Consider the following 21,284-nt stretch of genomic DNA (forward strand, 5'->3'; position numbering starts at 1 on the left):
CAAGCGGCCGTTCTATGCAATATCGCCAACTGCGGTCCCACAGGTTGGAAGGTGTTGAAGTGAAGTTTAAGTATCAGTATTAGAATAAATGACCCAGTACTTTCTGATAGGTTCTGTCTATGTTTCATTCCATTGATTTACAACAACTTTGCGCAATGGGTATATTTGCGTTCGGTAACCAGACGATCAATGACAACTCGGCGTTGGCATGGTGATGAACGTGACATCTAATAGAATTCCAGCCCACAGCACTTTCTAATTGGTCAAATGTCAAGCGTGCCCCACAGTAACCTGTACCTGATTGGCTATTTCCACTGTCCATATACAATCCTGCTGTAACATGATGCCAGCAGCAGGGAAGTGTATAAATCCTTACTGTAAGAAAATAACGTCAACTCAAAAGGGTAAGAGAAACGATATTCACTTTTCAACGTGAGTTAATTTGCAAAATTTTGCTCAGTATAATGCAGCATTGAGAATTGAGAATTGATAAAGTTCAGATGTGAAGGATTGTTTTCACAGTAAAGTTTATAACGGAGCTGCAACTTTGAAGTTCTTATAATTTTAAAAACCTGGATTTATTCAGCATCAGTTCCTGAAATTCAGTACTGTAAAAACATTTCCTAACAATAAACTTTATTTTGATTGATAGGTTTACCATATTACCATATCCATTAGCTGACATTACAATAAAACTTGGGCAAAGTTCTTAAAATAATCTTTTAAGTCACGCGAGAGTGTGTTATGTAGCATCAAGTGCATCGATGTTCTTAATTGTTGCATGTTTCCACAGAACAGCCTCATTAATGCGCAGTACAAAACTCAGGACAGACCATCGTTTGTACCAGCTTTCTGCTAAAATGATTCAAAACTAATCCATCTCTTTCCTTCCGTGTCGTATCTTCCATTACTTTACATAGCAAATTTTCCATAAGAAGAAGCAATGGCCTCATTTGGTTTAGCAAATGATGTTATGCTCCAGTCAAACCTCCAATATAAAGATTGTTTCTACTATTTTTAGTGACAAATTTCAATTGAAGGTAAGTGGACATAAACAGGTGATGCTTGGTCATGCCCTATTGTTTTGATCAGATGTAGTGAATGTCTTCTGCTATGGAAATCATGAACACTACTTCTCTTGCAAGATTTCATCAGAGAACCTCTCTGCCTCCATTTGCTTACCGGATCACGTAGACAGCACCCTGAAATAGGCAATTTTGTTTAGGAAGCTTCAGGCCTGTAACTAATTAATCAAATCTGACCAAACAAACAAATCTATTTACATAGATCACCTTATTTCAGAAGAATGCCTTAGTTATAATCAGCAATCCTATCTTTTTAAAATGAAAGTTTTCTAAAAAAAAAGTTTCTTTTGTTTCAAGCAATAATAAAACACCAGTGATTAATTTCTGGAGGGATGCCCATCAAATTGGCCGAAAGCTTTGACTTTGAGAAGCATTCTTCGAATTTATACTATCAATTTTAACAATAACAAATAGGAAATTCTGGGAGGTACAATGTGTGATGCCAGCTTCCCACCGGTTTGTTGCTGCACTGTTAAAATGGATCAATTCTTCTATTCAAGACCCAGGAATGCTTGACTCAAAGAGAATGTAAATCTGACCATGCCACCTGTTCCTTTCTCTATAGTTTCTATTCTGCTTCAAGCTGAAATAACAATAGAAAATAACCTGTAGCTGGGGTCACCACAGCATTCCTGCAATTTAAAATTATTTTAATTTTGTTCATATTATTGAGTGCCCTTTTTTGTAAATATTTTTATTGAGAAAAAGATTTTGAACTTTTTACAAAATTAGAAAATTACTACAAAAGAGCATAACAATCTTATACTATCAACAAAAATAACAATTATTAACAACAATAACAATAAACAAACAACAACTTTACTCTACAAACAATTTAGAAGAAAAAAAACTACGCAAACTACAATTCAATAAATAACTAAATCCAACAAAAACTAAATTAAACCAAATTGAACCAAGGCAAATTATATTAAGTTACAACACTCGGCGCAATCCCACCAAAGCTCCCCACCACTGGGAGCTTCAGCCTATACACATTTGTTCGGAATTCTTTCTCCCAGGGGTCCCCAGCCCAGGAGATGCAACCCTCGTGGCTACACAAAGGTCCTGAGCAATATAGCCGACAAGACTGCATCTATATAGTTCAAAAAGGGCTGCCACATCCTATACAAGAGTTCCATTTTCTGGTGCACCATTCTTGTAAGGAAGTCCAGGGGGATGTGCTCCATAACTAACCTATGCCACCCTGAGAGTCTTGGGGAATTTTCCAATGTCAAGCTCATCAGGATGCTCTTCCTTGCACAAAATGACAGAATATTAAACAGTTTCTTCCCAAGTGCATCCAAAGAGGGGAGATTTGGCAAACCCAAGATGAGGGACCCCGGATCTACCTTGACCTCAGTTCCTAAGACCCCTTCCAAAACATTCGTGATAGCGCCCCAATACCAATGAAGCTTGTGGCATGACCACAATGAGTAAGAGTGCCAATATCTATTTTACATTTGGGGCAAATTGGGGGCACTCCTGTCTTAAATTTTGCAAGCCGCTTCAATGCCAAATAACCCCTACGGAGTACCATCAGTTGCATAGCCTGTTTCCTATTGCAAATCAAAATCTTCCTTACGTTCTCCCACATATCCTCCCACGCTTCTGACGAGATGTCCAGCCCCCATTCTTGAGTCCAGATTCTGCACAGCCACTCAATATCCTTCGAAACACTACCTCCTAATAAATGATTTGGAGATGCTGGTGTTGGACTGGGGTGTACAAAGTTAAGAATCACACAACACCAGGTTATAGTCCAACAGGTTTAATTGGAAGCACACTAGCTTTCGGAGCGACGCTCCTTCATCAGGTGATATCACCTGATGAAGGAGCGTCGCTCCGAAAGCTAGTGAGCTTCCAATTAAATCTGTTGGACTGTATCCTAATAAATGATAGAGGGTGCTAACTGAGAGAGTACCGGTGGACTGAAGTACTCTCCTCTCCACTTCCGACTTAGAGGGACTAACCGTTATTAATGTAGTAATTTTCTGTATAAAGTCCATAATCTGAAAATAAAGAAAGATATCCCTCATAGATAGTACATCTTTCTGGCTCAACTGCTCAAATGACATCATGACCTTCCCGTCAAATAAATCTCCCATTATGGAGACTCCTCTAAACTCCCAGAATACATTGATCCTGGCTGGAATCCTAACATTCCTACTATGGAAGTAAAAGGAGACATTTTTTGTGAATTGCCCTCACCTTGTTGCATTATTGTCATGCTTTAACCATGTTGAGGACAATCGGATTTCTGCAATGGTCCATAACAGTCCTCATCTTGTCCATAAACAACAAATTAATGAGGGGGCATTTTGCCTGGGAGGTCTTGATGTCCAGCCAAATTGACCGCAGGTCCTGACAAGCCCAATCAGCCACATAGGATAATCGGGAACTTAATTGATATTTCTTAAAATCTGGAAAATCCACACTCCCCCCCCCGCCCCCCATTCTCTGCAGAAGCTGCAATTTGGCGAGCTTAATAAAAGGCCACTATGATGCCAGATAAAAGAGCCAAGACAACTGTTAAGCTTCCGTAGCGCTTGCCAAGGCAGCATCAAAGGGAGCATTGGCATGAGATATAAAAAACGAGGAAGATCATTCATTGACCAGAGCTTTTCTACCCAACCATGGTATCGGAAGACCCTTAGCTTCCTTTTTACCTCATCAAAGGCCTTCCTCTTACAGATCATGGCTGCAGAAAAGTCTTGGAAAAACATAATTCTTGATCCTTTGTATGTCAGAGCCTGTGGTTCCTTCCCCAGTGCTCTAGAAGCTTCCAGCACCATTTGTTTGTCTCTATAGTGCTAGGACCGGTCAAACTAGGGCCAGTCTGGGGCACTGGTCTAATTCGGGCCTGTGCACTGTGATCCGGTGGGCCCGCTCGACCCGGACCCGGCCCACCCCGACTTTCAGCTTCAAAAACTGCGGGAGCCATTGCTCCAAGAAGCTAACCTTCCTCCTCCCGTTCTGGCAGCCTGATCAAGCGGATGCTATTCCAATGGTCTCAATTTTCGAGATCGTCGACCTGCTCTACTAAGGCCCATATCTGCCGTTCCAGGGCCTGGACCTGAGTCACCGAGGATTCTGCCGCGGTTTCAGAAGCCACGGTCTGCTGCTCCACCTCCACGATGCCCTGCCCAAGACACTGGATCTCCTGGTCATGCTTCTGCAGCGTGGCATAAATCAGTTCCAACCTGGTCTGGGTCTCCTCCATCGCTGAATCAATCTTCTCTTGGGGTTTCACGAATTCTGAGACCAGGCTAGGCTCCACAGGTTAGTCCCCTGGGCGTTTGTGGAGGTCAACGCTGTGGCCACTGACGTATCTGTTGCAACAGGGGAGTGCCCTGCTTGGTGCAATCCTCGCTGTCCTTTTCCCTCAGTCATTTTTCTTAATCAATTACACTGACATTAGGCAATTCTGGGGGTCAAAAACCAATGAGTTTTACCACAATGGGTGAGAAAGGGAGGATGAATGCACCACTTTGTCTAGGTTCTGATGCAGAGCTCAGCAAGGCAGACCTATTGGATCGTCGCCAGCTTGGATCTCTCCATTGAATGCTCTTTTAGATAGCTAAGCATTCATTCAAAAATTATCATTATTTCATTTTGCATGACTGAATTGATTGGGTACATTATTTATGTCATTTTTTAGCCCTTTCCAGGAAAGCAGCTCCTTTTCACTCTTGGGAATATCTTCCATCCTGACTTCACTGACAAGTTCTAGAAAAATAAACATTGAGAGATAGTCAAGATTGATAGTCAAGAAACAAAGACAACAAAGAATTTTCTTATTTCATTTCAACTTTCAGAGCAGATTTCAAATATTCTTACCATGTTAATCATAATGAATGAGTCGTCAAATTTGGATGTAGTATAATCAATTATTGTGATGATGTAAAATAAAATTACAGTATTGTGACCTGACTGACAATTGTTTTTCAATAAACTCTGCTGAGCTCCAGGTGTAAGGCCTTTAATAACATTTTTTGAGGCTTTCATGAGCCTGCTGTTCTATGAATAATGGCTGTACAGTTCTCCACTTTTTATCTACCACTGTTTGTTTATACATAAATTACCAGTGGCATCACATAAATAAATTATTTCTTTCAATGAAATATGCTGCCTAATAGTTGCACCTACCAATGTTCATTCAACTTCACCATGTTGTTGGACTAAATCTCTGAAGATTGCCTTCAATGTTTATCAGCAAAAACAATTATATTCCAAAGCATCAATACGTATAGATAAGGAAATTAAATTATATATGTTGAAGCTGAATACACTTCACGGTGATGATGATGTATTTGCTCTTGAAAAAGCTGGATATTTTGATTAAAAAAAGAAGATCACCCACATTTACATGTTCATTATTACCAGAACATTTCAACCCAGTTCTGTCAAAATGATTCTAAAATAGTATCTCAAAATTTTAATAAAATGTATTGCAAGATTTTTGCTGACTAGCATTGAATTGAAGATGAGTGCTCATTATAATACAATCGTAGAATACAAGAGGAGACTACTGAGCCTATCATACCTTCGCTACCTCTTTGAACATGCTTTTCAATTAATACTACTGTTGTGCTTTTTCCCTATCTCATGCAAATAATTCTATGATCTGTCCAATTCCCCTTTAAGGGTCCTGTTGAATCTGATTCCATCGCTGTTATTTCCCCTTTTACTTGTTTTGTATCTCCTCTGATTTCCAGCAATCCTGCCAGTAAATTAGTTTTGAAATAACTTCAGAATATCATACTAGGTGATGTTATGGTTTTCTAAACAATTAATATTCAAATTGCAACATGAATATCCACCCTGAATTGGAAAATTAATGATATTTACCACACTAGAGGAGATCACCTGTGCAAGTGCTACATTTTCAACTGTTTCAAACTACTTTAACCCTAGTTCCCTGAAACCTTTTGTTTTTTTTTTACAAATCCTTATTTAATTCTATTTTAAGTGATCTCGTAATAACCATCTGTAGAAATGCAATGATTGTTTAACAATCTTCCTCCCATCTTCAAATCTTTATTAGCTTGTGACTTAACTGTTTCCATGCTGCTATGGACTGTATCACATCTTCCAAACCCCATAGACTTCAGCTGATTGAAACCTCTGCTGTCCAGTTCCTAATTTGCACCAAGTCCCATTATCTCGGTGCTTTTTGACTTATGGCTTCTCATTCAAGAACTTTGACGTTGTCAGTTTTGTCTTCAAATCCCTCCATGATGTCATCTTACTATAATCTCCTCAAATCCTGCCACCTTTATATCCACCACAAATTCGAACCTTTTGCATATCCTTCAATTTATTTACTCCACTATTGAAGGTTGTGTCGTTGGTTGTCAAGGGTGAAATCCTGTGCCAGTGATGGGTGTTTCCACAGACATCCTGGAGAACTGTTAAATCCTCCACACTGCCTTTTTCCAAAAATGTTCACTTATAGTACCTGTCAATCATGAATTCAACAGGACCATAGTGGGCCTTTCCCTGGGATCAGGACCCCGGGTGCAGAGGTCACAACTGCTGAGTGTTTCTGGCCAATTATAAGGATTTTGGACAGTAGCGCCATTGTTGAAATTATATTGCAGCCATAGTGTAAAGCATCAGAGGCCAAGTCCCAGTCAAGGGGTGAGCATTAATGGCAGGGGATCTTAACAGTGGTGTCTGTGGGAAAATGGGGAGCTTAGGGGATTCAGCAGTTAGGCATGGTAGGCTGTCTGCCAAGTCCTTACTTCATGATTTAATAATCTTTGTGCATTTGAATGAAGAATCATTCTTCCCATGTACTAGCAATTAAACACACAATGATTTGTTTGCTTTACATATCACATGATTTGCCTTCCCCAAAACTGAGATAACATCTTGAGTGGGGTGATGAGGCTGCTACAATTGGCTGCAGGGACGGAAGACCATCTACTGATCTTTCCAACATGGATTTATACAGGACAGAGGTGGGTCCCTACCCACTATACTGCCACTTGACTAAATGCTACCACCACCAAATTTGGCATGGGGATCCCCAGACCTCTCAAATTCCTTACTAAACCTCTTCTCTCTTACCTGCTACATGAGTCTTTCAAACCCACCAAATTATTGATCCTCTGTCCTAAAATCCCTCATTAGGTAAAACTCTGTACCCCAGAGGGTTAGGGAAGCCCAATTATTAAGTAAGCTCAAGAAAGAGATTGATAGATAGTTGCTAATAACATCAAGGGGCATGGGGATAGTGTGGGAATAAGGAATGGAGAGTGATGATCTGCCATGATTAGAATGGTAGAGCAGGCTCAAAAGCTGAAAGACCTGCTGTTGCTCTAATAATCCGATATGGTTCGATATTGAATTCTGATTGTTAATACTTCTCTCATGTACTTTGCAACATTTTAGCGTATTACAATTTTTATGTAAATACAAGTTAGTGTTAAACACTCCCTTTATTTATTGAGTCATAATTAGATTAAACTTAATTTTAGTATTTATAAATGCGGTATAGTGAGCATTACAGTATCATGGATACAAAAGGGGTGTTTCCATGACCAGCCTTCCAGCAAGGAACAGTCCTGGAAGGAAGCACATCCATGAACACCCAGGAAGCATTAAGAAACAGCTTATTTGTGTCACTCCTAAAAATGACAATGTAGTGCTCCTAGTTTAAAAAAAAATTGAAAGCTGGAGGGTATGGTTTGGTAAAATTGAACTGCATAAATATTAAATCACATACTGCTACAGTAAATCAGTAATAGCTGTGAAATGTGTAAATCCACATATCTCCAATTGATTTCTGAGTCGCAGCATTGTTTGGTGTAAATAGAAAAATGATGTGATTGGCACGGAAATACATTTTGTCCTTGAAAAGCTGCTTTAATCAAATAGCTTGATAAATTGAAAATTTTCAATAAGTTGGGAAACTTGGGAGTGTTTTTTTTAAACTTTTATTAACAGATACCAGGATTGCTTAGTTGAAGTATAACAAATTTGCGTGTCACCATTTGTATGTGTTATTTTCTTGTCATTTAGGACTTCAGTCAGCCATGACTCCTAAGCACTCTCTGATGGGACCATTTAAGGGACATATGTGCATAAAGAGCAGTCGTAAGTATCATGATATTAAGAAGCTGAAATCAAGTTAAAAAAAACTGGATACTGAGTTCACAGAATAAATTATCCATCTAACATGTTCTTTTTTTTATCAAATATACTCAACATCTGTGCAAGAAATATTTACAAAAATAGTAAATGGCCCAAAATTATTTTACTGTGCCCAAGCTGTTATCATGATCAAGTTAGTTTTTTCAGGCTTGATGTTGTACTAATATGAACAGAAGAACTCCATTCATCTCCACAGGATGTCCTAAGGCTGGTCCAATCCGTTATCATCATCTGCTCCTTTGGCCTTTCCACCTCCCCACATACTCCCCCATGTTCCCAAAGGATGTATCTGAGAGCCATTGATATTCAGGCAAGTGACCTGAAACTCTCCAAAATCAACCACACTATTTCTGGAAACATGATAGGTGCCAACAAGTGTTTGAAATGAGGCCTAATACCAAATTCCAAGCTGACCTTCGGATTCCTTGTGGTAGTGCATTTTGCCTGCTGATTCTTGATTTAGGTTACACTAGCAAAAGAGTGCAAGTCAGGGGATAACAAGCAATGGTGCAAGACTTCCCATTCATTTAAATTTCAGGGACCCTTCAATGGACCAAACAAAACCACCTCAAAACATGTCAAGGAGATAGCCTACACCCGGACCTTTTCTTATTTTAAAGGCAAGTGCCAGTCCTTGCATTCTGGATGTAATTTGATTGGTAAAACAGAATTGAAACAAAACACACTTTATTCAGACACTGTCAAAATACAGACAAAATAGAATTAAAAGAGAATTGGCGTAACTGTAATGCTATCAAAATACTTAACAAAACAATAAACTGCTCATTAACTGTTCCAATATAGTAACATCCCAAAACACGCCCATGGCAAAGGCAAAGTCAGTAAAATAGATTGACTCACATGCAACTCTAACAGCAGGAAGAGAACCCAAACTTTTATCTATAGCAAAGATAGAAATGTAGCAACTTTCACAATTCCAACAAATAGGGTGGTCAACACGACTTTAATCTAGAAAGTTGGGGGGGTGATGCAGGGGAGGTGAAGGGAAGGGTAAAACTCCCAATAGGAAACAAAGAAGGTTAACACCTGTTGGGGCAGATTCAACTGCGTGGAAGCGCTTGACAAATATGAAAACACAGGAGAACTCAGGAGATGTTATTAAAGTCTCCAGAACACAAAATAGGATAGAGTATTTAGAAGGGATTAGGAATCAAACTTCAAGCACACTGGATAAAGGGATGGCAATGAGAAGAGGGCCAGTCAATACACGATTGAATGTGTTGTGTCTGAATGCACTCAGTATACAAAATAAAGTAAATGAGCTTGTAGCACAGATTGAAATTGCCAGGTATAATGTGGTGGGCTTCATGGAGATGTGGCTGTAAGGGGATCAGGACCGGGAGCTAAATGTCCAAGGATATACGTTCTATTGAGAAGACAGGCAGGTAGGCAGAGAGTATGGGGTTGCCTTATTAGTAAGAAATAAAATTAAATCAATAGCAAGAAATGACGTAGATAATGAAGAATCCATGTGGGTAGAGTCAAGGAACCACAAAGTTTAAAATAAACCATAATGGGAGTTATGTACAGGCCTCCAAACACTAGTCAGGATATGGAGCACAAGATACACCCAGAGATAGTAAAGGTATGTAAGAAAGGCGAGGTTACAGTGACCATAGGGGATTTCAATATGCAGATAGACTGGGAAAATCAGGTTGGTAGTGGATCGCAAGAAAAGGAATTTATGGAATGTCTGCGAGATGGCTTTTTGGAGAAGCTTAGAACATAGAACATAGAACAATACAGCACAGAACAGGCCCTTCGGCCCACGATGTTGTGCCGAACTTCTATCCTAGATTAAGCACCCATCCATGTACCTATCCAAATGCCGCTTAAAGGTCGCCAATGATTCTGACTCTACCACTCCCACGGGCAGCGCATTCCATGCCCCCACCACTCTCTGGGTAAAGAACCCACCCCTGACATCTCCCCTATACCTTCCACCCTTCACCTTAAATTTATGTTCCCTTGTAACACTCTGTTGTACCCGGGGGAAAAGTTTCTGACTGTCTACTCTATCTATTCCTCTGATCATCCTATAAACCTCTATCAAGTCACCCCTCATCCTTCGCCGTTCCAACGAGAAAAGGCCGAGAACTCTCAACCTATCCTCGTATGACCTATTCTCCATTCCAGGCATCATCCTGGTAAATCTTCTCTGCACCCTCTCCAAAGCTTCTACATCTTTCCTAAAGTGAGGCGACCAGAACAGCACACCGTACTCCAAATGTGGCCTAACCAAAGTCCTGTACAGCTGCAACATCACTTCACGACTCTTGAATTCAATCCCTCAGCTAATGAACGATAATACACCATAGGCCTTCTTACAAACTCTATCCATCTGAGTGGCAACTTTCAAAGATCTATGTTTGTGGTGGAGCTCATGGGGGAACAGTCAATACTGGATTTAGTGATGTGCACTAAGACAGACTTGATAAAGGAGCTTAAGGTGAAGAAACCTTTAGGAGGCAGTGACCTTAATATGATCGAATTTACTCAGCAATTTGAGAGGGAGAAGCTGGAATCTGAGGCCATTGTATTACAGTTGAGTAAAAGAAATACAGAGGCATGAAGGAGGAGCTGACCAGAATTGACTGGAGAGGAGCCCAGCAGGAAAGACAGAAAAGCAATGGCAGCAGTTTCTGGGAGTAATTCGGGATACACAGCAAAAATTCATCCTTAGGAAAAATAAGCATACTAAAGGGAGAACAAGGCAACTGTGGCTGACAAGGGAAGTCAGGAGCAGCGTAAAAGCAAAAGAGAAAGCATATGATGCAGGAAACGGCAATGGGAAGCCTACAGAAACCAACAGAGGACAACTGAAAAAGAAATAAGGAAGAAGAAGATTAAATATGAGAGTAAGCTAGCCAGTAATATAAAAGAAGATTTCAAGAGTTTGTTTCGATATATAAAGGGCAAAAGAGAGGCAAAAGTGGACATTGGGCCACTGGAAAATGATGCTGGAGAACTAGTAATGGGGAACAAAGAAATGGCGGAGGAACTGAACAAGGACTTTGCGTCAGTCTTCACGGTAGAAGATAAGAGTAACATCCAAAAGATTTAAGAGAGTCGGCGGGTAGAGATGGGTACGGTGGCCATCACCAAGGAGAAGGTGCTGGAAAAACTGAAAGGCCTGAAGGTGGATAAATAATCTGGACCAAATGGACTACACCCCAGAGTTCTAAAGGAGATAGCTAAAGAGATACTAGAGGCATTAATGGTTACCTTTCAGGAATCACTGGATTCAGGGAAGGTCCCAGAGGATTGGAAAATTGCTAATGTAACCCCCTGTTTAAGAAGGGAGTAAGGCAAAAGACAGGAAATCCCAGGTCGATTAGCCTGACCCAGGTCAATGGTAAGATTTTGGAGTCCCTTGTGAAGGATAAGATTTCTGAACACATGGTAGTGCATGGTAAAATAGGGCAAAGTCAGTGTAGTTTCATCAAGGGGAGTCACACCTGATAAATCTGTTAGAACTCTTTGAGGAGGTAATGAGCAGTTTAGATTAAGGAGAGCTATTGGATGTTATGTCAGAAGGCCTTTGACAACGTGCTGCACTGGAGGCTGCTGAGTAAGATAAAAGCAGGGGCAAAGGCAAAGTACTGTCAGAGGCAAAGTACTAACATGGATAGAATTGACTGTCTAGCAGAAGGCAAAGAGTGAGGATAAATGGGTCCTTCTCAGGATGGAAGCTGGTGACTAGTGGTGTTCCGCAAGGCCCTGTGTTGGGACCACAATTTTTCACTTTATACTTTAATGATCTAGATGAAGGAACTGAGGGAATCCTGGCTAGGTTTGCAGATGATACAAAGATAGTTGGAGGTAATATTGAGGAAGCAGAGAGGCTACAGAAGGACTTGGACCGATTAGGAGAGTGGACAAAGAAGTGGCAGATGGAATACAACGTGAGAAAGTGTGAGTTCATGAACTTTGATAGGAAGAATAGAGGCATAGACTATTTTCTAAATGAGGGGAAAATTCAGAAGTCTGAAGTGCAAAGGGATTTGAGAGTTCTAGTCCAGGAAACTCTTAAGGTAAATTTGCAGGTTGAGTTGTTAGGCAAATACAATGTTGGCATTTATTTAAAAAGGACTAGAACATAAAAGCAGGGATGTACTTCTGAGGCTTAATGAGGCTCTGGTCAGATCACATTTAAAGTATTGTGATCAATTTTGGACCCCATTCCTCTGGAAGGATATACTGACCCTGGAGCGGGTCCAGAGGAGGTCCACAAGAATGATTCCAGGAATGACAGGCTTAACGTGTGAGGAACATTTGAGGATTCGGGTGTATACTTGATGGACTTTAGAAGGATAAGGGGGGATCTAATTGAAACGTACAGAATATTGAACAGCCTGGACAGAGTGAACATTGGGAGGATGTTTCCATTAGCAGGAGGGACTAGGACCCAAGGGCACAGGTTTAGAATAAAGGGAAAACCCTTTAAATGGAATTGACAATAAAACTTCTTCAGCCAGAGTGTAGTGAATCTCTGGAATCCAGTGCCAAAGAAGGCTGTGTAGGTCAAGTTATTGAGTATATATATGGCAGAGATAGATAGGTTCTTGATTGTCAAGAGGATCAAAGGTTAGCTGGAGAAAGCAGGATAATGGGGTTGATAAACTTATCAGCCATGACTGAATGGCAAAGAAAACCCAATGGACCAAGTGGTCTAATTTCTGCTCCTTTGCCTGTTGGTCTAAAATGTTTGCCCTATTACTAAAAGACTGCCGACCAGCAAGACGAGCAGCCTGTCGCCATACTAAAAGACAAGGCAGGGATGCTGTGAGCATGCACACAAGCATTAATTCAGTGAAAGCTCAGAAGGCAATTGAGTAGCTCAGAGATGCAGCCTGGTCTAGTATGTGAGCTGGGTGTGTGTCCCTACAAAGTGTCCATCTGCAGCGTTGTAATTATAGGCGCTGGTGTGCTCCAAAGTGCAGTTTTAAAGTGCAGAAGTGTTCTGCAATTAGCTTGGAGACGTGTCATGAGAGTCTGTGCGACTCTGATTGTTGGATTCCAATGTTTGTTAGCATGATGTGTGTACAGCTGATGACCTGGAACATGCCTTGAGATGTTGCTGGGTGTACAAGTTGACAATCTGGCCGTGTAAGTGACTAGATAGGATTTGTTGTTGTCTAGTTTCCTGGTGGCGATTGGTGGACAAAAACCTGAGGTAAGATTCAGTGTTAATGAGGCTATTGCTGAGCAAAATCACCATTAATATGCATCTCCCCACTCCCTATTGAGAATCTCAATTCAATACTGCTAGACCTGCTAAGATTTTCTAGAAATTTCTGTTTTTGTTTCTGATTTCCTGCATGTGCAGTTGTTCAGTTTTTTTGCTGTAGTGCATATTTTTGTTCGATATGATGTGAGCTGAGTGTTCGTAATGAGCATTCAGTTCATTTCAAAATAAGAATCAAGTTTGAAACTTGCAAATAATAAGTTTATGAATCCTTTCTTAATCTTCTCGACCTCTAGTATAGAATTTTTAAACATTTTAGATTAGGAATAATAAAGAAAAATTGCATTTATAAAGTCCATTACATGGTATCCGAACCTGCTTTCCAGTCATTTAAACACTGCGATGTAGATTCACCTGTAATAGAAAGAACACAGCAGCCAGTTTTACACAGAGGAAACTGAAGAGATAAATGACCTACTTATCGTTTTTAAGTGATATTAATGAAAGGGCAAATATTGGCCAAAACTGGAGGGAGGCTCCCTGCTTTTTTCAAAAAGGTGCCGTGACATCTTTCCGTTCACTTGAAAATGTAAACAGGACATTAGTTTAAAGCCGCAGCTTGAAAGGTGACATTCCAATAGTACGTCAACCCTTCAGTGATATGCTGGATTTTCAGCCTAGATTTTTGTGCTTAGTCTCCAGAATGGAACTGTGAACCCACAAACTTTTGATTCAGAGATATGATACTGAGCTCCAATGCTCCCTCAACTGACAGCAGAGAGTATGTTTTATTATGTTTTCTGCCTTCATATTCCAATAAATTTCCAATCTCAATAGAATTATATGAAAATAAATGTTTTTGCTGAGCAATATAACAAGTGTGACTGCAGGCATAACTTTATATTAATATTTGTATCTGATCTTTTACACATCTTGCAATTTTCTGCTAATATCAGGTATGCTAATATGTTTTATATATTTGCATGTTCATTAAAGTCCTCATTTAGTATTATTCCTTGGTGATTATGTGAGCATTCACTCATGATGAATTATTTCTTTTAGTTGTTTTCACTTATTCAAAGATTTAAGGAATCAATGCAGGAGGAAAAGATGCTGTGAACTGAAATGAATGATGCATCTTTGTGCAACATTGTGTATACTTAATGAACTGCTGAGACAATTCATTTCTTAAACTTTTGTCTGACAAGTGAATTGCTTGCTTCTATTCAACACAAGAGCTGGGATCAGCAGTAACAATTTGTTTGCTCTGCCATTCAATATTATCCTCACTGATCTTGGGCTTTAACTCCACTTTTCTGTATGCTCCCCAAAGGCCTTGATTCCCTGAGAGGTCAAAATCCGTCTAACTCTACCTTGATCCTAATCAATGATGGACACTCACAACCCTCTGGGGCAGAATATATCAAACATTTATAACCCTTTAAGGGAAGTACTACCTCCACATCTCAGTGTTAAATGATTCTGAGTAGATTCCTGGGCTGGTAGAAACAATCCCTCAGCACCTACCACATGAAGCTCCTTCAGAATCTTGTTCATTTTACTAAGATTGCCTGTCATTGTTCTAAACTCCAGCAAATATGACCCAATTTTTGCAGCTTCTCATCATAAAACAAATCTTTCATCTCTGGGACTAATTTAGTGAGCCCTCATTGTACAGCTTCCACTGCAAAGATATAATCAATTAAATGTGGCGATCATGACTACACACAGTACTCCAAATGTGGACTCACCAAAACACTAAAAAATTGCAGCAAGTTTTCTTTATTCCTCTATTCAATCTCCTTGAAATAAAGGGAACTTGTGTTTGCCATTTGCTTTCCTAAAAGCTTGCTGCACCTGTAGGCTATCATTCTGCATACCTTGTCTGAGCATGCTAACGTCTTTTAAACATCTATATTTACAAGTTACACACCTTTCTAAAAAAAATCTCCTATTCTCATAACTAAAGTGAATGACTTTACACTTCCCTACATTAAGATCTATTTGTTATCTTGTTCTCCAAGCACTTAACTTTGCAACGTCTTTACCTTCCACTTTGTTTTTTACTTTATCTTTCCACATAGCATTATGTCATTAGGAAACCCAGATACATTACTCTCTTCAGCTCTTCATCTAAGTCACTAATGCAGATTGTAAATAGCTCAGGATCCAGCACCAATCATCTGTTACTCCATTGGCCACATCCCAACAACTTTGAAGATGTCTTGTTTCTACCACTTTCTACTTCCTGTACACTAACCGATCCTCTGTCCATACAGTCTGCTATAATGCGGTAGTTCTGTTCTCATCCAATCCTGTGTTATAAGAAAATTGTGTAATCACAGCACCTTTTAAACGATGGGGCCGGAATCATGTTATAACCAATACACACTTTAAAACTTTGCACTTTAGAAACAGTGTCCCCAATTCATCCCTTGTGTTATAGTGAATTCATGTTAACAAAACGCACTTTATAACAGAATGACCTGTAAAAATATATTATCCTCAACATGATGAACCTTTATCTTGCTTATCAATGTCTGTTCAGCACCCAATCGAACACCATTTAGAAATCAGAGTATACTGCATCTGCTCGTTCCTTTTTATTTTCCTTACTGATTACATTCTCAAAAACTACAAGAAAATTGTCAAACAGGATTTTCCTTTTAGTAAAATCGTATTGACCTGTTTGAAGTATAATATGCCTTTCTAAGCATATTGTTAAGACCCCCTTGGTACTACATGCCAGCATTATCCCAATTGATATTAGATTAACTGAGCTGTTGTCCCATGTTTTCTCCTTGTCTCCTTTCTTGAAAAGTGATCCAATATTTGGCAACTTTTAATCTAATAGAACCATTTCCAAGTCCAAGGAATTTAGGAATATAACAGCTAGTCATCCATAATCTTGGTGTTTATCTTTTTTGGAATACTGGACTATAGACCATTGGGTTCTCGGGATTTGTCAGATTTTAGTCCCTTGTTTTTTGTATTTTTTTTCTCTCTCTGTCAATATTCATTTCCTCATTGTTTTTAGCCCCTAAATTGCTGTTTGCTCTGTGTCTCTGAAACTTGTGTCTCCTTCTGTAAAGACAGATATCAAATAAAACAAGTGCAATAACATTAAATGTCAGTGACTATTCTATTTCTATTACTCTATCCCACACAATGCTGTCAGGATATCATCCTGAGATTTTAAGTTATTGTCTCAGTCTACATTTTCAAATTGAGGAAAACTGTTCAATTAAGAAATATTAGCAATGGCTCAGTGATTGCATTCTTGCAAACAGTTTCGATCCCATCCTGGACTTGAGTACATAATGTTGACTGGCACTTCAATGTGGCACTGAGATATTAAATTGAATCCATGTGGATGTAAAAGATCTCATGACAAATTTGAAGAAAAGCAGGGCAATTCTCCAGATGCCCTGGGTAATATCCATCCCAAAGACAGAATTAAGTGTGGATTATTTGGTCATGCATCTCACTGCTCTTTGCCAGACATTGCTGGTCAGACATTGCCTGTTGTGCTTGCCTACCCTGACTAAGCTTCCAAATTAATTCAATTATTGTAAAGCACTTTGAAACATCCTAAGCGTATAAATGCTACTATCTTTTTTTTTTAATTTTAGAAAACAGAAAATAATTATTACGTGAACGATTTCTTAAACTTTCAAAAGCACCAAATGCTAGCTAATATTTCGCAACTAATATCTGTGTGGTTTAGTTGATGAGTTAAATGTTCTTCTGAATACTAACAGCACAACACTGGCTCATCTATACTAATTTTTGCATCAGTTCAATTTTCAATGTCATATGCATGTAAAAACATATCATTATTCAATACTTGTTGTTTTATTTACTTACAGTACTTGGGCTTCACTGGCTGGTCCAACATTTGTTGCCCATCCCTAGTTGCTAATGAGAAGGTAGTAGTGAGGAAGGAAGGTAGTCTTCTTGAATTGCTGCAATCCATTTGGTTTAGGTACATCCACAATCCCATTATGGAAGGAGTAGCAGGATATTGACACAACAACACTGAGGTTTTAGATTTCCATTTCCGGATGGTGAGTGTCTTGGAGGGCAGCTTGCAGACGGTGGTGTTCCCATGAAACTACTGCCCTTGTCCCTATGCATGGTAGTGGTCATTTATTTAGAAATGCTGTCTGAGGAACATTGGTAAATTTCTGCAGTGCATTTTGTAAATGGTACATACTGCTGCTTCTGTGCAGACTGAATGTTTGTGCAGACTGAATGGTGTGGAGACTGAATGTTTGTGGATGTGGTGTCAATCAAGCAAGCTATTTTGTCCTGGATGGTGTCAAGCTTCCTGCTGTTGGAGTTGCACTAACCCAGGCAAATGGGGAGTACAGAGGAACCTCGATTATTGGAATGAGATGGGCGGGCCATATTTCCTTTGGATAATTGATTATTCGGTTATTTGATTCAATGCCTCTCCTCTTGGGCTTGGAGTTTTCTGAAGTTTCCCTTTTCCTCGCTCTGCCTGCCTAGCTCTCTGTCTCTGTCTCAGAGTTTGTTTCTGAGCAGACACACACTTGTGTGTAAGGGGCCAGCAGCATTGCTGCAGCCTCCCACCTTCCCCCCCCACCACCCATCAGTTCAATGGGACTGACACAGCGAACACTTGCTAAGTCCGCTCCCCGTTCAGGAAACTAGGCAGCAGCACACCATGTGCGAGCCCCCGCCCAACCCCATCTACCCCTACCCGCCCTCATCCACACCCCATCTATGCCCACCGACCATCTGCGCCCCTGCCCCCCTTCTACCCAGGCACCCTGCCCCTGTTAGCACTCCGTCATGCCCCTCCACCTCCATCCCCTTCCAGGGCAGCCGGACTGGAGACCAACACCAAGATTGTTGCTGCCTTGGAGGCGGGGGGGGTGGGGGGTGAGGGGAGAGGTGAGTCACAAAATACCATAAACACACATGCACCAACACACACAACATTTTTACGGCAACTTTTTGATAGGTTGCTCCTTTGTCCTGTACAGGAAAATGTTGGGGAGATTATCTGGGGAAGGGCAGTTTAGAGTGTACACCCTGTGTAGAACTCCAGAGAAAGTGTGGGGAGAGAGAGGGGGCAGGAGGTCAGTCATTTGGAGACGGTGCCTGGACTCCCATCGATGTCTAGGACCGTTCTCGGCAGCATTTCAGTAAGCCGAGGTCATTTTTAATCATCGTAAACAAAAGATGTGATTAGTGTTGGAAACACCTCTTCAGATAATCCAAAATTCAGATAATTGATATTTGGATAATCGAGGTTCCTCTGTGTTCTATCACACTCCTGACTTGTGCCTTGCAGATGTTGGACATGCTTTAAGAATCAACAGGTCAGTTATTCACTGCAAGACTTCCAGTGTCTGACCTACTTTACTGGCCTCAATACTTATATGACTTGTCCAGTTCAATTTCTGGTCAATGGTAACCCCAGGATGTTGATAGTGAGGATTCAGTGATGGTAACACCATTGAGTGCCACTTGGGGGAAGTAATGTTAAATTCCATTAACAAAATAATGCACTATTAAAGTTCATTTAAAGTTTGTGATGCTCATGAAAGTTGTTTATTCATGAAATAAAAGGGTTACCATCAATGTTAGAACATCAGTGGGAACAACTCTGTATACGTGAACATTGTCTGCATTAATTCATTATGATTTAAATAGGTAGTAGTTTTTTGAAAACATCTTTCCACTTCTGTTCTCCCATGATGAAACAGAGCCTTAACAGAGAGGAATTGATTGACTCTCAGTGGGGATGGAACTAAAGTGTCAGAGAATTGATTACCATAGAGGGCTTTGCACAGATCCATCAATTGTAGAGAGATTGAATGCAGTCCTGTAGGAAGGGAAATTATGTAACATGAAACTCACAAAATTCTTACAGTAAGTGACAGGATGGATATAGATAGGGTACTATAGATAGGGGTGACAATCAGGGCACAATTTCAGGGTAAACTCTGGTCTTTTGCATCTGAGGGGAAATAGCTTCACTTGGAAGGTAGTGAAACATTGGAAATCTCCATCCCAGAAGCCAGTGGAAGCTCAAGCATTGATCAGGTTCAAGGCAGAGATCAGTAGGTTTCTTGAGACTAATTCTCTGAATTCAATTTTGTTTTCCACTTGCATGCCCATACTGCCTGCCTATCTATTTTACAGTGCAGTCAACTGATACTACCCTCACTGTTTGCCACAAAGATGCCCACATTTTGAAATTCTACTCTGTATTCCACAATCTAGATTTTGAAAATACATATACTTTATACATATAAAAATGCAGTGGCTTGAGTACTGACCCGTGGGGAACATCATAGCTTACTATCCTTCAGTCTTAAAAATAACTATTTCGCACAACCTTCCACCACCTCCTCTGGCAGCTTGTTCCAGGCACTCACCAACTTTTGTGTGGGAAAACCTGCCTTCTTTTTTAAACTCTTTTAAACACATCTCTTTTAAACATCCCCCCAAAACTTTGAGCCTGTATCCCCTGATAACTGACCCCTCCACTCTGGGAAAATGCCTCGTACTTTCCGTTCTATCCATGCCATTCACAATCTTAGAAACTTGTATCAAGTCATTCCTTCAACCTCCTCAATTCCAGTGAAAACAAACCTAATCTATCCAATCTTCCTTCATAGCTAAAATCTCTCATACTATGCAATATCCTGGTAAACATCCTGTTAATTTTCCCAACATTGACTGGGGTACACTTAACGTCAGAGGTCTGGATGGGGTAGAATTTGTAAGAAGCGTCCAGGAGAGTTTTCTAGAGCAGTATGTCAATAGTCCAAAGAGGGAAGGGACCGTATTGGACCTGGTCCTGGGGAATGAGCCAGAGCAGGTGGTAGAAGTTGTGGTAGGAGATTCCTTTGGGAACAGTGACCACAATTCTATAAGTTTTAGAATACTCATAGATAAAGAAGAGAGTAGTCCCAAGGGAAGAGAACTAAACTGGGCCAAGGCCAATTATATCAAAATTAGGCAGGAGCTCAGAAATGTGGATTGGACACAGCTATTTGAAGGGAAGTCCACATTTGAGATGTGGGATGCTTTCAAAGATAGGTTAAAGATAGTGCAGGGTAGGCATGTCCCATTGAAGGCAAAGGATAGGAAGGGCAAGATTCGTGAACCGTGGATGACAGGAGAAATTGTACGACCAGCCAAGATGAAAAGGGAAGCGTACATAAGATCTAGGCAGCTAAGAACAGAACGGGCCCTGGAGGAATATTGGAAGAGTAGGACAAGTCTTAAACGAGGAATCAAGCGGGCTAAAAGGGGTCATGAAATAGCTTTAGCAAGCAGAATTAAGGAGAATCCCAAAGCATTTTATTCTTATATAAGAAGCAAGTGGGTAATGAGAGAAAGGATTGGTCCACTAAAGAATAAAGAAGGAAGGCTGTGTGCCGAACCTGAGAGAATGGGTGAGATTCTGAATGATTACTTTGCATCAGTGTTCACTGAGGAGAGGAACATGATGAAAGTTGAGATTAGAGATAGAAGTTTGATTAGTCTGGATCACGTTAACATAAGTAGAGAAGATGTGTTGGGTAGGCTAAAGGTTATTAAGGTGGACAAATCCCCAGGACCGGATGGGATCTATCCCAGGTTGCTGAGGGAGGCAAGAGAGAGGAAATAGCTGGGGCCCTGACAGATATCTTTGTGGCATCCTTAAATACAGATGAAGAGCCGGAGGACTGGAGGGTTGCTCATGTTGTCCCCCTGAACAAGAAGGGCAGTAGGGATATTCTGGGTAACTGCAGGCCAGTGAGCCTGACGTCGGTGATGGGGAAGTTGCTGGAGAAGGTACTGAGGGA

General features: G+C 40.4%; 1 protein-coding gene across 1 annotated transcript in view; it reads left to right on the forward strand.

The window, feature by feature from the left end:
- Positions 1-344: 344 nt before the first annotated feature.
- LOC140482597 (spermatogenesis-associated protein 7 homolog) overlaps positions 345-21,284 on the forward strand; it is a 191,734-nt gene continuing 170,794 nt past the window's right edge. Inside the window, exons 1-2 of the mRNA XM_072580120.1 lie at positions 345-404; positions 8,112-8,186. Coding sequence (XP_072436221.1) covers positions 8,126-8,186 — 61 coding nt within the window. The 5' untranslated portion in view covers positions 345-404; positions 8,112-8,125. The remainder of the gene's footprint in view (positions 405-8,111; positions 8,187-21,284) is intronic.

This window comes from Chiloscyllium punctatum, chromosome 11 (genome assembly GCF_047496795.1).
Source record: "Chiloscyllium punctatum isolate Juve2018m chromosome 11, sChiPun1.3, whole genome shotgun sequence".
NCBI lineage: Eukaryota > Metazoa > Chordata > Chondrichthyes > Orectolobiformes > Hemiscylliidae > Chiloscyllium > Chiloscyllium punctatum.